Raw genomic sequence first — 17,196 nt, 5'->3', positions numbered from 1 at the left:
TCCCCTGCTTAACACCTGTACTGACAGCTCTCTCCCGACCTTCCGGTCTATAGCCCACTTCTCACCAGACTTGACAGCTTACAAAGCTAGTCCTATAATCTGAAAGAGGATTCCAAATTGGAGGAGATAGGCTGTAGTCTGAAGAACTAGGGTAGGGGTGGGAGAAGGTGTTCCTAGGGGAACAAGGGCTATGCTGGGGATGCTGCCACATATTTTATTAATAGGACAATATAATTTAAAGTGCAACTTAGAACAAAGCTTGGGATTGTAGGAGAAGTTTAAAAAAGTTAAATAAGAATCGTTCTCTACTTAAATTGTTATCCAAGAATCTGAAAATTCTGGGGGCTTAGAACAGACAACTGCAGGAGAGAAGCCACAGTATGCAGAAGAAACCAGATGAAGGACAAATTGCCAATGGATAAGAGGTCTACACACACACACACACACACACACACACACACACACACACACACACTAGTACATTCTGTGCTTATATACTGAAAGAAATCAGGTAAGTCTAATGTGAAACAAAATTGAGTGCAGAAACTGGCTCCTGGCCTTCTGTTCTTTCAGATTTTCAAGTTTTTCTCGTTCTTGTTTTTTATGAGAGCCAGAGAGTTATGGCGGGGCTTCCAGTAAGTGGAGACAGAAGGCTCTTCCTTTTCAAAATACACTTGGCCGTGTTCAAGGAAAGATCAGTGTTTAAGAGGACTGCACAGTTGAAGCAGGTCCAGTCTGCAAGCTCTGCACATAGATGCAGTATACATTCTGTGTAGGTGTGTAGCTCAGAAAAACTGAGTACCCCGTAAATACAATTCACAACAGGATTCTATGCCAAACCATTTTGTGGAGAGCCCTTTGTACCTAAGCGAGACCAGAGAGTACTCATGGAACTTGGGGCTTTAGAGAACATTCTGGTGCCCATCTTCCCTTCTTTGACTCTAGTCACTGCTGGGAGCAAGGAATGGCCTATGTCTTATCTCTTAGAGTATCTTTTAAACTTGCCTGAAACTATCCCATGGGGGAGGAGAGTGACGATAACACTGATTTTCATCATTGTATATAAAGTTTCAGGAATGGCTGAGGGTAACCATGGTTATTTAATCGGGAGGTATAATTTTCCTCCCTCCCAACATTGTTTAATGACATAACTTACTTTCATATGGAGACTAGGAGGTGTAACAAAATAGTGGCTGCCAGCCCAAATCTTGACAAAGGGTGACAAATTCTGTACCCCAGCCTGGAAATCTGAGAATGTACTCATTCCTTTTGGTGGAGTTGGTTTAACTTTTCTGGGGTGGGGTCTTTGCTCTGTGGATCAAGTCTTAATTTCCTATTGATGTTAAGAAAGGGAATGACTTTGTTTTCCCTCCCTTTCTCTAAAAGATGGGTCTGCACTAGGTGGGAAAGGAAGAAGAGCTACTCACAGTGTGATCTGAAATATCTTTTCAGCCCTTTTCTCGGGTCCTAGACTCCCTCATTCGCAGAACACAGGGAAGCAATTCTTTCCAGGGCAGCCTGGAGGACAGGTTCAAAGCTTTGGACAACAACTCAAAAACTGAGAATTTCAATGAGTGTAGGTGTGAATATTGTGAGTACATGCGTGTTTCTCAGGCCCATCCCAACTCTCTGAGAATAGAAGCTATGAAAGAACTATATATCCTGGAGGCTCCATTTGAAAACTGGAAAGGGGAAAGTAGTGGTGACCAAGGGCCCAGATTATGGTCAGGGATAACTACTGAAAATTAAATACACTATGGAAACCCCTGGTCTCTTTCAACGGGGATTTGTAGTGACCCCCAAATAAGATGATTTTAGATTCTTATATTTCTGAGGGTACAGACCACAAAGTAACCATCAAAAGGAGTCTTGCCTTAAGGAACTTGCTAGATGGAAACATAGAGACAGGGGAGGGGGAGCTCCAGCTTCAAGTCACCGTACTTTCTCATGGGGGGAGTCATTCCATCCAACCACATGGTCCTCTTAATGTGAGTCTCCAAGCATGGCTGAGGCCTTCTAAGCCACTTCAGCCTAATCTTCTCTCTCCTTCCCCCATCCTGGCTTAAGGGAGTTGTGTGCCTTAGGGTGGAAGCAGGGGAAGGTGAAAGGGGACAGGAGGAGGAAACTTGGACCCCCAGTTGGCCTATGCTACCGACAGGCCCCTGGATTAAAGAAGAGGGAGTGAAGGACGGGTGCTTCTGGGGTTCTGCAGTGAACCCAGGTAGTATCCCTTGCCCAGGGCATCAAAAGAGAGGAAGAGAATGGCGGGCTCGGGAGGTGGGAAGAGGCCATCAAACATTGCTGATGCGCACACTAAGGGCACTGCCCTCCTTCTCAGCCTGCTCCCTTAATGACTCCTCCAGCTTGAGCTTTTCAGGGTCTCCATAGCGCACAGTGCTGTCATGAAGGCCACTAGGGGGGGCCACTTTCACAACTTGGTCAAAAAGACTGAAGTCAGCTATGTACTTGCCACTGGCTGACAGCGAGATGGCAGGGGTGAATTCATAGCCCCAAAGGATTTCCTCAGGCAAGTAGGAAGTGCGCACCTGGCAGGTGGCACTGGTGGACTCCACTGTCCCACTTAGAATTAGCACCAGCTCAAAATCACCCTCCCCACTGCGAAGAGGGAGATCTCTCAAGGGACTGGTCTCATCCACCACGTGGTAAAAAGTCAGGGGGAGAATGAGAAAGGGGCTGTCGGAGGCTGTGTCTACTTGGAAAGTCACATTGACCTGGTTGAGCCGGATGTTCTCACCCTCCTTGGTCTGGTGAGTCTGAAGCAGTTTGCCTGTCACCTGGCAGCCAATGAGGAGGCTCTTCCGCATATTGGCAACTCGGATCATAAGGCAGGGCTTCCCATTGTGGGAGGCTACAACTGCGTGCTGGCTGAAACGGATGGTCTCAGCTCGTTTCTTGGGCCGGGCAATCTTTGCCAGGAAGGTACCAGTGATAAAGATTTCCAGGATGGTGGTGAGCACCAGTTGGGCAATAAGAAGCACGATGGCCAGAGGGCACTCCTCACTGATGTAGCGGAAGCCATAGCCAATGGTGGTCTGGGACTCAAGGGAGAAGAGGAAGGCTCCCGTGAGTGTGTGCACCTGAACCACACAAGGGGTGTGGTTGGCAGGAGGCCCCAGCTCCAACAGGTCCCCATGGGCCACAGCTACCAGGTACCATACAACACCAAAGAGGAACCAGGTGCCTGCAAAGGTTGCAGAGAAGAGCAGAAGCTTGTAGCGCCACTGCATGTCAATGAAGGTTGTCCAGAGGTCCTTGAGGTAGAGGAAGCGCTTGTCCGCAATGTGCTCCATTCTCACGTTGCTGCGACCATCTTTGGTCAGCACTCTCCGCCGTCGTATTCCTGGGCCCATTATGGGCCGGCTTTCTGTCTGAGTGGTCTGACTGTAATATACCTTGGCAACTGAAGTCATCTGGAGGGGGCAAGACAGCATCAAGGAGGTTACTGCAGACATCCGGCTAACTCACAAGCACCACCCAAAGACCAGGGGGAATTTACATTCACTCTGGTGTCACTTGTTCTTTTCTTAGCAAATATTTATTAAGCACTTGTTGTATACCAGACATTGTGCAAGGTGCTGGTAAGTTAAGGATGAAAATGACATCATCCTTGCTCTCTAAGAATACACCATCCCCGGTATCACACACACAAAAAAAGAATACACCTCCTAAGGCTTTGGAGATAGTTCAGTGGTATAAATGCCTGCCTAGGCAAGCACAAGGATCCAGGTTTGATCCTTGCTGTGCCAGCTCCACCTCCTACACACCAAGCCAGTCACCAAGACCAGATGGGCATGGTGTCCTGTGCCTGTAATCTCAATGCTGGGGTGGCTGAAACAGGAGGATCACTACCAGTCTGAGCTGCGTAGTGAGACCCTGTACCAAATTCTGGAAAGAAAAAAAAGAACTCACCTTCTACAGAGGAAGGTACACGTTCAGAAAATATGTAATTCTTAGGAGAGGAGAGGCAGAGATAAAAGTAATTCATAACTTTGAAATAGATACTTTCTCCATCCACATGAATATTATAAGGAAAAAAGGTTATTCCATTGAAATCCTTCCAGGTCAGTCCTCTTACTGTACACACATATGCTTCTTAATTTCTCAATTTTCTCTCCTAGACCCAAATTAATACATGTTGATGATACTAGGTTACTCGTCTGACTGAAGAAATAGCAGAAGTTGCTCATTCTCCTACCATTCAAGATGCTCTGTAAGTACTCACCCAATTCTTTATTATTAATATCATCACCACCACCACCATCATCACCACCATCTGTGTGCATCATCTGAGGAAGTTAGTTCTGAGTTAGGGTCTAGATTGGTATTAGAAAGAACACAGACAAGAGTTGAACAAGTAGAAATAAGCAACGGAGGAAGAGAAACAGCATACATAAGCTTCCGGGGAGCCCTGGAATATTTCCCAAGAGTTGGCAGCACTGCCAGGTTATAGGTTGCAGAAGTGTTTTTGACAGACTGAGGTAGAAGCAGTAGAAGTACGTGTTAGTTGGTGGTTACGTCTGCACAGGCTCAAGTTCAGGATTGCTATGTGCCCTGACAGTAGCAGAAAGTGGGACAGAGCACTGAAACAGGAGACAATTCATTTAACACAAGGTGCCCGGCACCCCTGCCCAGAGAGTGACTTGTACTTTTCCAGCAGAGAAAGTTTTAATCACTTGAGCCCTTGGATTCTGAATCTGATGATCAGATCTTCTCAGAAGGAGCAGGGTGACACGGGGAGTTTGGCTCTTTTTGGAGATCAGAGAGCCCTGTCACATTCTCCATTTCAAAAGAATCTGTGGCACTGTTTTATTATTCTTCACACCTTCTCCCTCTGTTTTGCCCTGGCTTGCCCCTGGAAAATTCTAAGTTACTTGGTTCATCCATCCTCCTGCCCAGGTAGGTAGTGAACTGAAAAATCACCAATGCATGAGAATCTCAAGACTCTTCAGAGGCAGCCAGAATGCCCATTTTACCAGCCCGTGGGCCATTTGGAATTTTTACCTCTGGGAGACTATTGTTCAACTAGACTTGAGTGCTACTTATTGCCCAATGCCCTGGTTCCTTTGGTGCAAATTGAAGCTTTACACCTCCGAAGGTTGAATAATTCCTATTGAAGGGCAATTTACTGAGTAGTGGTAATAGTAACAAATAGCCGCCACAATGCCTGAGTGTGTGTATATACAGTACACACAGAGTTCGCACAGAAGCCAGCATTTTCATGTAATATTCATAATCTTGGAAAGAAGATATAAAACCTCTATAAGAAATTTTGATGAATACTAGAGAACAAAGGATTGGCTGCAGGGTTCAAGGTGAATAAACATAGTTTTAATTTTCAAAAAGGAACAAATGTACATTTCATAAAGTATAGACAAGCAGGTGAGATATTGATCCTAGATGCAGTTCTTGAATGGAATAAGAGAGGAAGTTATCAATAAGATTAAGCATGGGGGGGGGCTGGGGAGATAGCTCAGTAGAATAAGCGCTTGCCTGACAAGAACACCAGGGGGGGAAAAAAAAAGATTAAACATGGGTTCACCAAGAACAACTCATATCCAAATGACTTGTTTGTGTGATAAGGTTACTAAGTTGAAAAATTGGAGAAATGCACTTGATAAAGTGTATCTGAGCTACAGCAAGATTTTTGATAAAATCTGTCATTATGTCCTTGGGTACAAGATAGAAAAAAATGAACAAAATGGGAACTAATTTTTTCACATCAAAATTTAAAAATAAATCAGTAGTACTGATGAGTGGACCATGAGGATCTGGGATTAGTTTTCTCTTGATGGGCCTGAGAGCTTTATCTTTGCTCTTACCATATTCACTGTTCTTAACAAAATTTTTACTCAAAATTAGAGAATACTATAGATATCAACTATGCAGATGATAGAAAGCTGGAAGGGAGTAGAAATGAAGGGCTAAGTAGGTTAAGACTCAAAAGGATCGAGTGAGTAGGCCAAATCTAACAAAAAGGATGAATGTTGATTTATGCGCCTGGGCTCAAAATGTCCTACAAGCACATTCAGGATTGGGAAAATGTAATTTAGCAAACAGTACCATGAAAACAAGAATTAAATGTTTTAGTAAAAAATAAACCAATATTAAAAAAAAAGAAAGCAAACCAATACAATTTATTCGTGTGCTCTCATTAACAAAGAAGGGAGGGCTGGTGAGATGGCTCAGTGGTCTAAAGCACCTAAAGAACAAGCTAAGCTAAGCAAAGCACAGGGACCGCAGTTCAATCCCCCAGCACCACATGCCAGCCAGCCCCGCCCTCTGGTGGGCTGAGCTGGCCACACACACACAAAAAATAAAATAAATAAATAAACTAATAAATAAAATTAAAAAAAAACAAAACAAAAAACAAGGGATATCATGTCTGCATCTTGTACAGCAAATAATCACTAGGAAGAGAGTATGCAATGTGTTAATTATTGAAACTGTCCTACCAGTTCGATTTGAAACTGTCTCATTGCTATTTGTCTCTCAATAAAATTATGGAAAAAAATGTAAAAAAATAAATTTAAAAAAAAAAAAAGAAGAAGCAATACAGTCCAAGCTGACTCTGCTCTGCTCAGTCACTCCCACACTACCGTCTCCAGTTTCCAGAAGCAGTCAGGATGTGAGAGGCCTCAGAACCAGATCACATGAGAAATGCTTAAAGGAAATGGGGAGTTTAGGCAAGAGAAGAGGAAAACTGAAGGGTGCAGCAGATGTCTGCAAATACTTGGCTTGAGAAGGGCTGTCATGCGGATAAAGGCTTGGACTAGTTCTTTGAGCTCCAGGAGGAACATTCAGAGCTAGTAAGTTCAAGCTATGAGAAGGGAGATTCTAGACTGCTATGACAAAGGGCTTTGTAACAATCAGGACAAGCCAAACATTTTAAGAAGCTCCTCTAGGCTGGCCAGAGAGTTCAGTGGATTAAAGCACCTGCTTAGGCAGACACAGGGTGCAGGCCCACCCCCAGGGGCACACTGAGGCTGCGATTGAGACTGGGCATGGTGGCATGTGCCTGTAACACCAGCGTTTGGGAGGCTGTAAACAGGAGAATCACTACTACTCTGATCTATGTAGTGAGACGCTGTAGATGCTGGAGAACCTGTCCTAAATACATTTAAAGAAAGAAAGAAGAAGAAGAAGCTTCTTTAAATGTGGAGAGTGCCCAGATTCTGAAGGTATTCTACGGTAGATTGGACGAGTATTTTACAGAGATAGAGGAGACTAAACTTTGGAGGGGGTGGAAAGATGGCTTATGAGCTTCCAGCTGCACTCTGGAGGATGGGGATGCCTGGAGCCTGTTCCCACTTCTGCCCTGCACTGTCTGCGCTGATGTGTAGGTATTCTTTGTGTTGAGGGGAGATTCTGCACACTAGGGAGAATGGAAACTCTGGGGTCCCGTGGACAGCTCTCCTTACTGTTCTCAAAATAAGACCCTATGATTACTTATCACTTTAAAGTTTGTAAAATGCATAATTTGAAAGGGAAAAAAAAAGCTATTTGGTCTGGAGGTATAGCTCTGGGGCAGGGTACCTGCCAAGCAAGTGAGAGGTCCTGAGTTTGATTCCCAGTACCAAAAGCAAGCAAACAAACAACAACCAACTGTATTTTGTTGTTGTTGTTTTTATGTATTTAGTACAGGGTCCCACTGTGCAGCTCAGACTCATAGTGATCCTCCTGTTTTCAGCCTCCCCAGTGCTGGGATTACAGGTGTGCACTCCTATACCTGGTCTTGGTGGCCTGTGCACCTGGGGGCAGGGCTGGCATACAGCTGGTGGTGCTGGGGATCAAACCAGCTCCTAAGCAGGCCCTTAGTCCACTGAGCTATCTGGCTGGCCCAACCAACTGCAATTCCATCCTCATACCATGAGGTACTTGGTGAATAGTATCATTACAAACTAGGGCTCAGAGAGATTTGCCCCCAACTAGATTAGTGATAGAGGCCTTCAAGCTCCTGGTCTAGAACTTTTTAATTGTAGCAACTGCTTCTGTGAACACGGGTTTTATTGGCATGGGTCTCCTGCTTTCAGGAGGGACAACCTGGAGCTTCTGAGCCCAGGGTAAAGGCCGTGGACTTGTGGACACTGGAGATTTTGGCTTCTGGCTAGCCTCTCTTGCCTCCGGCTGTTGTGTTTGCCGCCTCCAGCTGTTGCCAGCCTTTATATCTGCCACCTCCAGCTGTGATCTGCTGTTCCCAGCTGCTGTGCCACCTCCCACAGCCAGGCGCTTTGTTCTCCACGGTGGCCAGACTCAAAGTGGATAAACAATCAGTACACTCCACCCCCAAGCTGGCCAGGCCCCTGGGGAAGGAAGCAGGCCAAAGTTCTGGAAGTGGTTTGTCACGGCCCATCCAAACTATACATCTTTCTTCCTCCAGAGGGCGGTATTTCCCCAAACACTCTTAACCAAACTCTAGGGCCAGCATTCTAAGGAGATCAGCCTGTGAGCGATGAGCAGATAAAAACAGGGACATCCACCGTCCTCCTCCTTTAAGAACAAAACCAATGATTCTTTCTCCAAAACAAAAGCCAGCCATAACTACAGGGATGTCCAGCATGGTCCTTTGATAAATCCACTCCCACCTCCTGTTTAATGCTGTCAGCTCCACCTAGAGCAACCTTTCTTTATCATTGAGCTCATTGTTTTACATGACAGTCACTTATCCTCTAAATGAATAGATTTATCAGAGTGCAGAACTGCTCTCAAGTTGGGAGATGGTTCGTGGCTCTCACGGCTAAAATTGGCCAAGGCCCCCTATTGCTCTTAGGAGGAGCTGCAAGCTTCTTAGCACAGGATACAAGGCCCTTAGTGATTGGTCTCTGCCTACCTCTGGGCCTTCCTCTTGACGGTCTTCCACAGCTCCTAGCCCTGGAAAGAGCCCCACTGCCTGATCCTTTCCACCTTTGGAGCAGATTTGGTACTGCCAGCCCAGTGCCTATCCAATGATCTCCTGCTTATGCTTCAAAACCAAATTCATGCATTGGAGATGCCCTTGGAAGGTTTCTCCACCCTCAAAGAAAGACTTCATCTTCCCTGTGGCCTCTCCCACTCCACTAAGGCATGGGTTTACTGAGCATGCTCTTGCACAAGTTAGCATATTATCACACCATCGAGCTTAGAAATGTTTGTTTACCATTGTTTGCCATCTGTGAGCTCTTAATTTAAGGCCAAGGCTGTGTCTTGCATCTGTTTCCCCGGAACCAACCATAGTTGCTAAGAAAGACTGGCTGGAGGGGTAACTGAAAGCCTGAGCTTGACAGGCAGAGGCTGAGGGGTGCCACAGCCTTGGTCTGCCCCCACTAGGAGATCTTGAGTCTGTGGAGACCTTCCAGGAACTATGGCATAGCAGGAAGAGACCCACTTTTACACAGGTTTCACCAATACCACAGAAGCTTACAAATCCTTTCTTGGGAGATGGGAGGAAGGAAGTCCAAGGACCTCAGTATGAGCCCTCATCTGGGTCAACTATTCTTTTGTAGGAGGATGGTGAGATCACAATTCTTTAAGTTGTCTCGGAGCCCTGGAGTTGACTATATATGCTAAAGAGGAAGACTAGAAAGGATGTTTCAACCCCTCCAGCAGGTGGAAGGACAGGGAAAATCTGGCTATCATGTCCCAAAGCCTACAACCTCAGAGGAAGGCACTCAGGGAAGAGCTTTACCTATTTCCTTGCCAAAAGAGCAGCTTGTCTGAAAGGAGCTTGGGCATACAATGACTAAAGATGCTCACTTCGAAGTGTGAATGAATCCTCTTTCTTCTCCCACTTGCTCTCTTCTTTGATTCCCTAAACCATCATTAAAGATGCCATCATCTTACCAGGTACCCAAAGTCAAAGCCTGGGATCATCTCAAACTCTCTCCTCACTCAACATTTGTCTAATGCTGTGTGCTGTGGATTTTTTTTTCTGGTGCCTCCTCTCCTTTTGTTTGTCTTCCTTATTGCCTTCTGGATGGATTGTTGGCTAATCTCTTACCCCATCTCCATTTTCTCTCCTCCGATCCTTCCTACATCGCTACTGGATAACTCTTGCTCAATTGCAGCTCTGATCATAAATCATTGAACATTTATCCAGTACTTTACAACACACATTCACATTTGATGTTCATGGCATTATTCCTGGAATGCATTCAGCTCATAATTCTTATTTTATGAATAAGAAAACTGAAGCTTGGCAAGATGACATGACTCAGTAAATTGTAGGACTGGACTCACATTCAGGTCCTCTGTCTCTAAAACTCATCACTTCATTTGAGACTGTAACTGTCTTGGCTTCCCCCTTCCAGCTCAAACAACAACAACAACCACAAAGCAAACAAAACAAGCCACTTAATGTCTCCTCATTATCTATCAAAGAGGTCAAAGAGAAGGCAAACTTAGGTTGGTACACAGGGCATTCTATTATCTACTTCTTTTTCTAAGGGGGGTTTAGGACAGTCTAACCTCATTATGTAGCTTAGACTAGTCCAGAACTTGAGGCAATTCTCCTGCCTCAGCCACCCAAATGCTTAGACTGCATACTGCACCACCATACCCAGGCCTGTGATCTGCCTCTAACCCTCTTTCCCAGCCTTATTTCCTCCTGCTCCTCTCCTCCAGCACACTTTAGGGGAAGCAAATGCTCTTCACTCCCTACTGTACTCAGAAGCTTTCCTGCCTTCACATGATCATGCATTCCTTTATGTTTTCTCAACCTCCTGAGCTCAGTTCAAATGACCTCTCTTCCATGAAGCCCTCTCTGATCCCCCCTTTTTCCAGGTTTACATACAGCTATATCTATTCACATCAGTGCCCTTCAGATAAATGGCCATCATGTGTCTTCTTACCAAAAAGACTTATTGAAAGAGAGTCTAGGCAGGATGTATTTTGGCTACCCTACCAGTTAGCACAATGCCTGACATGTACTCAGTCATGAGTTCATGAGTAGAAAGGTGCTCCCAACCTGCTCCAGTCATGTGGGTCAGTCTAAGAAGCAGAAGGGACTCTGTCCTCACAGTAGGGCTGAAGGGATGTGGGATATCCTGTCCTCAGTAGCACGGATGAAACTTCACTCTGGCCTGGGGCCTTGGGGCTTTTGCATTTTTTGCATCCCACACTTCTTGCTCCTGTCTTCTGTGATTTTTTTTCTCTTGTTCCTTGGATAAACGGAAACCCCAAATGACTAATTAGTAATGGTGATAGACATGTGAACAAACCAAAGTTTCTCACCTGTAGTGATGTTACCCACCATGTGCAACTGAAGTTTTTCTCATGCAGTCATACAATTAACCTTTATTTCTCTCATTTTTTTTTCTTTTAGCACCTACTGGGTACCAGATTCTACACAAGACCCTGGAATTATGGAGAAGGATCAGATGTAGATTCTGTTCTTGAAGACCTTGCAATCTGATAATGAGGGCAACCATGAACCAAGCAGGAAGTAATTGCCACAGCGAAGGTGTGAAGTACGAGGACAGTGTGTGATGGGAAAGGTGACACTCAGTTCAAAAAGATCAGGATTAGAAAAGTTACTAATACTCAGTTGACTATGATGTGCTAGGCACTGGACCAATCTTGGTCTCTTTCACTGTTCAGCTCCTCTAACACCCCTATAAGAATGTTACTACTCTCATTCAGGACAAGAAGCATATTTAGTAAGCAACAACCAGGACTTGAGCCTTTTATTCTATACCTGACTGACTGCCTCACTCTGGGAAGGCTCCATAGAGAAAGGTGTCATGGGGCCTGAGCCTGAAGGATAGGTGTGATTTGGACCCTGAGAGATCAGGGTTTGGAGAAGAGGCTTTCAAAAAGATGGCCGTTGTAATGAAAGGGGATTATGGGCAAAAGATATAATATTGAGGAAATTCAGGGCCAGTCGGGGAATTAGAAGACATAGTGAAGTAAAGACCTTAAAAGGACAGAGTGAAGAAAGAGGTATGTGCTCTGGTTCTACAGTTCTCTTTCCCTTGTAGTCTGCTTCGTGTATTTAAGGTTGGGCAGCAAGAAGGGAGGGCACCAGCCACACCCTTGGTGTGTGTGGGGACTGGCTCAGGCAGAAGCAAAGCCTAGGCCTCTTCTGCGTGGCACTTGAGCCTGCCGTTCATCTTGCACAGAGCCACCAAGTGACTTTACTCCTTTGGCCATGCTCACTTCCTCTTCAGAATGTTTGTTTCAGGGAAATGAAAAGGTGGGAGGGAAACACTACCATTTTATTGAACCCCAACTTCAGACCAGCAATCACCTCTCCTTTCATTTTTGCAATAGCTCTGTGAAGTCATTATCTCTAAAATGACTGCTTCAGATCAGAGTCAGAGTCAAGTGACTTCTTGTGGTAGAGCTGCGGTTTGTACCTGCCTCTAACTAGATTCCGAAGTCCTTTTCTCTGTAGCTTCAGATTAATCCTATAGTGAATGTGCCTTCACTGATAAGACCCCGGACTCTACGCCTCCGAAGATGCCACCCAGGAGTCGGGAGGGTGTGAAAAGTCACTAGCAATGGTGCCCAGGGTACATGTGACTGCCAGACGCAATGTCCTTCCACTGTGTTTGTTTCTATTTTTACACAGCCTGTCTTTATCCTCTGTCGCTTCCTTCTCTCCAACTCTCTCCTATGTCTTTTCCCTCTTCTGCAGCCATTTGTGCAGCCCTGCTCCACTCCTACCTCTTACCGTGGCAGTTACTGAAGTGCCTCCCTCTCTTCCTTTTCACCTTCCTCATTGTACACATCTCTCTAGGTCACTCATCTCCAACTCCTGGGGCTCATCCTGCAGACTGGAGTTTTAAGATGGTGATACGGAGGAACCGCATATCACCCACGAGAGCCAGTTTTCACCTTCACCTCCTCAATCACACGTTGTCCTTCTATTCTCTTAGACTCGAAGGCATAGGTGTCCACATTAATGAGGACTTCTAAGCCCTAAAACCTCTTTAGTATTCTCCCTATTTCCACCTGGAAGGGAATTTCTTCCCTGATTTAGGGATTTGGAAGTGAGATGAGAAACGGAGTTGGTTTCCAGACAGATGGGAAAAATACCAAATATATCTATTAACTAATCCAATTATAAAGTATAATCAAAATATATGGTGAATGTTTAGATATTTAATATATATCACAGTAAAAGACACATTGTAATTAATCCCCCTCAAAATATTCCCCCTTTAGGACTGAGGAGATAGCTCAGTGGAATAAGTACTTGCCTGGGAACCACAAGGGCCTGAGTTCAATCCCTGGTACCACCAAAAAAAATTCCCTTTGTTTCAAACACTTAGCCCATTTTTTTTGTTTGTTTGTTTTTTGATACAGGGTCTTGCTATGTAGTTCAGGCTGGCTTTGAATTCACTGTGTAGCGCAGGCTGGCCTTAAATTCACAGAGATCCTCCTGCCTCAGCCTCCTGGACGCTGGGATTACAGGCATGTGTCACCACACCTAGCTCTTGTAATTTTCTGAAGTAGTTCTGGAAGCCCTTTTTTGTGAGGGTCTTTATGAGATGTGATCAAAAATATGCTGAATGCTGCTGTTGAGTGCCATCCAATGGAAAAGGAGATTTGGAAGAACATTACTATGTGCCCTTCCTTCCTTGTCCATTTTATTTGCTAGATCTGGTACTGTGCAACTTCTAGATCTTCCCCAGGGTCAAAATGACCATAAACAGTACTTTTTTTTTTATTCAGTTCAGGACAGTGCAGCAGCCACAACAGAACAATCAAAGACACTCGTGGTAGAGGATTCACAGAACGTTCAAAAGTGAGAATGACGGAGGAAGTCTGTTGGAAGTGAGGGGGAGGAATTTGAGGAACATTAAAGACAATGTGTCTTTCATTATACTTTTTGAACAAATTAAACATTCTTCACATTTTTCTCACAGCTCATATTTTAGATTAGCAAGTTTTTCTGAGCCAATTGTTACTGGGTATCGATAAATGGATTGGGACAGAAATGGGAATTACTATACCAGCTCATGCTCTGGCTCAGGATCTGCCCACCATACTCCATACTGCGACAGGAAAGCCATCAGTTTCAGCCCCTGAGGCAGGATTGATTCCAGAATCACATTTGCCAGAGACAGCTGAACTAGGTATGAGTCTTTTATGTCATATTCTGGAGATGGAGCCAGAGAATAAAGCCCAAGGATGAGTTCTCTTCTTTGTTTTCTTTTTGTTTTTTGAGACAGGGTCTTGCTATGTAGCTCAGGCTGGCATTGAACTAATGATTAGCCCAGGCTGACTTTAAATTCCCAGTGATCCTCCTGTCTCAGCTTCCCACATGCTGTGATTTCACTGTGCACCGCTATGCCCAGGCAGAAGGATGGGTGAGACCCTGCCAAGAAATAAGGAGCAGTATTGCCTGGCAGAAAGCGCCCTGGGCTGGGAAGTGAGAGACTCAGGTGCCAGTCACAATTCTTCTGGGGACTTGCTATCAACTTGGGCAAGTCCTTAACCTCTAGGCCCCTGTTTCTTTCCTTATGGATAAAGACTGTGTCAGTTCCTTACTTATTTGGCCAGAGAAGAATGCAGAACCACAGGAGTCACTCTTGCCTCTTTTTCTCAGATATTCCTTTTAAAATTTTTGAGAGAAAATAATATTTTAATACAAGCAGCACACAGTATTACATGAACCATCTGCATTTCTTAAGACAAAAACAGATCTGAAGGGCATGCTGTGTGTGGCTCCTGTAGCTCTGGGCTGGAGTTCTCTCTCTTCTGCCACTCGGAGCACCGTGTGAGTCAGTTTGGAGGTGCTGTGCTGGAAGACACCCAAGGCCATTGCCCACTTTCCAGGGCTCTACCCAGCCAGACCTCCTCCCATCGGCCTGCCCCGGTAGAGAAAGGAAACAGCTACTTAGCATCCTCTCACCCACCACACTATCTCTTTTATGGATACTGAGTCCCTCTTGAATAGTGATCTTACAGGCTTCCACAAGGAGATCAGGGACTGAAAAGAAGCATTTCTGGGCTTCCAAGTGTTCTTAATGAGTGAGAAGGGAAGAGAGGAGAAAGAAAAGTGGTATGAGAGGAAGGGCGGCAAGAAAAGCTCGGCAGGATTATGTAAGCTCTCAAGGTTGGGAGAAGAATAGGGTAAAGTTGGGGGTTCTTTTCAGACTTAATGTCTTTATTCATTAGTCTCCCTCCTGTCTTGCCCCAAGGAAAACAAACAAGTAGAAATGGAGCCAGATGCACACAAATCTTGAGGTGGGGAAAAAAGGCTAGTGTGTGTGTGTCCAGGGCCTGACTTTCCCGCTGAGTCACTGCTGCCTCTGTCTCCCACCCTTGGGTCCCCTGCCCCCTGGCCCTCCCATCCTCTAGCCCCAGCCTGACACCAAAGCCCTGGCCCAGCGAAGAATAGGCTTTTCTTCCCTTGTGTCAACGTTTGCTAAGTTCACATAGTTTGATCAAAAGAAAGGATAAAAGCCTTCAAAGCATTTCCTGGGAGCCTGTGACTTCTGCCTGGCCCTTCTGCCTCGCTGTGTGTTTTGCAGTCAAGAGAGGGAGAGCTAGAGAGAAGGACCCATGTCAGATGTTCGCCTCCATGTAGACAACATCGCTGTCTGCCAATGAGCTGATTGGGACCACTGCCCCTTGCTCCACCCCAGGCCCCAGCCAGTGCCTTCTATTCCCTGTAGGAAAGGAAGCATTTTTCAGCATAGAACTTCCTAGAGGGTGGCATCTCATGGATCCCTCTGTCCCCAGCTGGGGTGGGGGGTGTCTTCCTGGCATGCCGCTGCTTGGTGCACCTGCTCTCCAAGCCTCCCCTCCACCCCCGGGACACTTCCTTCCTGAGTCCTCACCCGGCCACACTGTCTGCTCCTAACCATCATCTGGGACTGCGGGTCTGCACATCCTGGGCTCTGCAGGGAGCTGGTCCTTTGTGAGGCGCTTGGCACTGTGCAGAGTTCAACCGAGGACAGAGGCTGCACCACTGCCGCCTCTGCCCCAGCCCCAGCCCCAGCAGTCCCTAGAGCTGCCCAGCCTGGCCCATCTGGGACCTCACCTCAGGAGAACATGTACTTGAGATGCTAACACTACAATAAGATGCTGCTGCGATCTTATTGTTATTAGTAGGACACGAGAGACTGAAGATTCCAAAGGATGCTGTGGAAAATCTGAGGCTGGCGTAGGGAATAGCAAGAGGCAGTGAGCAGCATCCTTGTCCAGGATCCCTCCTCCATGAATCAGCCCTGTCCTGCATCTCCAATCTGCCATGGCCAGGGCTAGGCTCCCAGGATTCTCCATCGAGGGACTCCAAGCCCACCTTCTCTCAGACACTGATTGGGAGAATCAAGCTAATTTAGAAATTAGCAATATTCTTCCAGACAAAATCTCCTTGGGAGAGCTCACCTCCACCCCAGAGTGCTGAGTGCCCAGCAAGAGGTAGAAAGGCACTGCTGAAGAGTGGTAGGAGAGTGCATGAGAGCGCCCACAAATTCCCGGGCCTCATCAGCTACCTGCCTCCTCCACCTGCTGCTGACGTTACTCCCTGCCACCAGGGGGCAGGGAGTTCCAGTCCCACAGTCTGCTCTTAACAGACTGTCATCTCTCACCATCCCTACCAACACCTGAACCCACCCTTTTTACTATTAGATCAAACCACATGACATGGTCAATTAAAAATAAATAGGAGCTGAGCTGGTGGCAAATGCCTGCAATCCCAGCATGAGGCAGGCTGAGGCAGGAGGATCACCACAAGCTCAAGGCCAGCCTGAGCTATACTGTGAGTTCAGTGCTGGCTTGAACTATGTAGTGAGAGCACGTCTCAAACAAATGGTTCTTGGGAATGGAGGTTCAGGTCAGTAGTAAAACATTTGCCTGGCGTGTGCAGAGCCCTCAATTCACCTGGCAGCACCACAAAAATAAATAAATGTACAGGTCTCATATTAGTAATATCAAAAGGTTTGAGCTAATAATATCAACAATTCAAATAATAAAAACAGCCATCTGCAAAATATACGGCTTTTCAGTATGCAAAGTACTTGTCAAATTCAAAATGATTTCACTTGGTCCACACAGCCACATGGGGCGGCAGGTAAAAGCAGCAGGAAAGTCCCCAAGGTCACTGCTGACCTGCTAGTCATTAAGTCCAAGGGCATTTTTTTCAGACTTCAAACCCAGCAGCCCTTCTGCAGCATTTGAGACTGATGAGCAGCTTAACCATTCTCAGCCCGCCTTCTCTAGTTTCTATTGTCATATGGTGGGAATTTA

General features: G+C 45.8%; 1 protein-coding gene across 1 annotated transcript in view; it reads right to left on the bottom strand.

Moving 5' to 3' along the window:
• Positions 1-1,468: 1,468 nt before the first annotated feature.
• The window catches only part of Kcnj10 (potassium voltage-gated channel subfamily J member 10), a 29,570-nt gene continuing 13,842 nt past the window's right edge, over positions 1,469-17,196 (bottom strand). Inside the window, exon 2 of the mRNA XM_004639941.2 lies at positions 1,469-3,431. Within this exon, the coding sequence (XP_004639998.1) occupies positions 2,292-3,431 (1,140 nt within the window). The 3' untranslated portion in view covers positions 1,469-2,291. The remainder of the gene's footprint in view (positions 3,432-17,196) is intronic.

The sequence above is a fragment of the Octodon degus genome, unplaced genomic scaffold, assembly GCF_000260255.1.
Source record: "Octodon degus isolate 3935 unplaced genomic scaffold, OctDeg1.0 scaffold00116, whole genome shotgun sequence".
In the NCBI taxonomy this organism is placed as follows: Eukaryota; Metazoa; Chordata; class Mammalia; order Rodentia; family Octodontidae; genus Octodon; species Octodon degus.
Note: the sequence above shows the minus strand (reverse complement) of the source record. Positions and strands in the feature narration are given on the sequence as shown.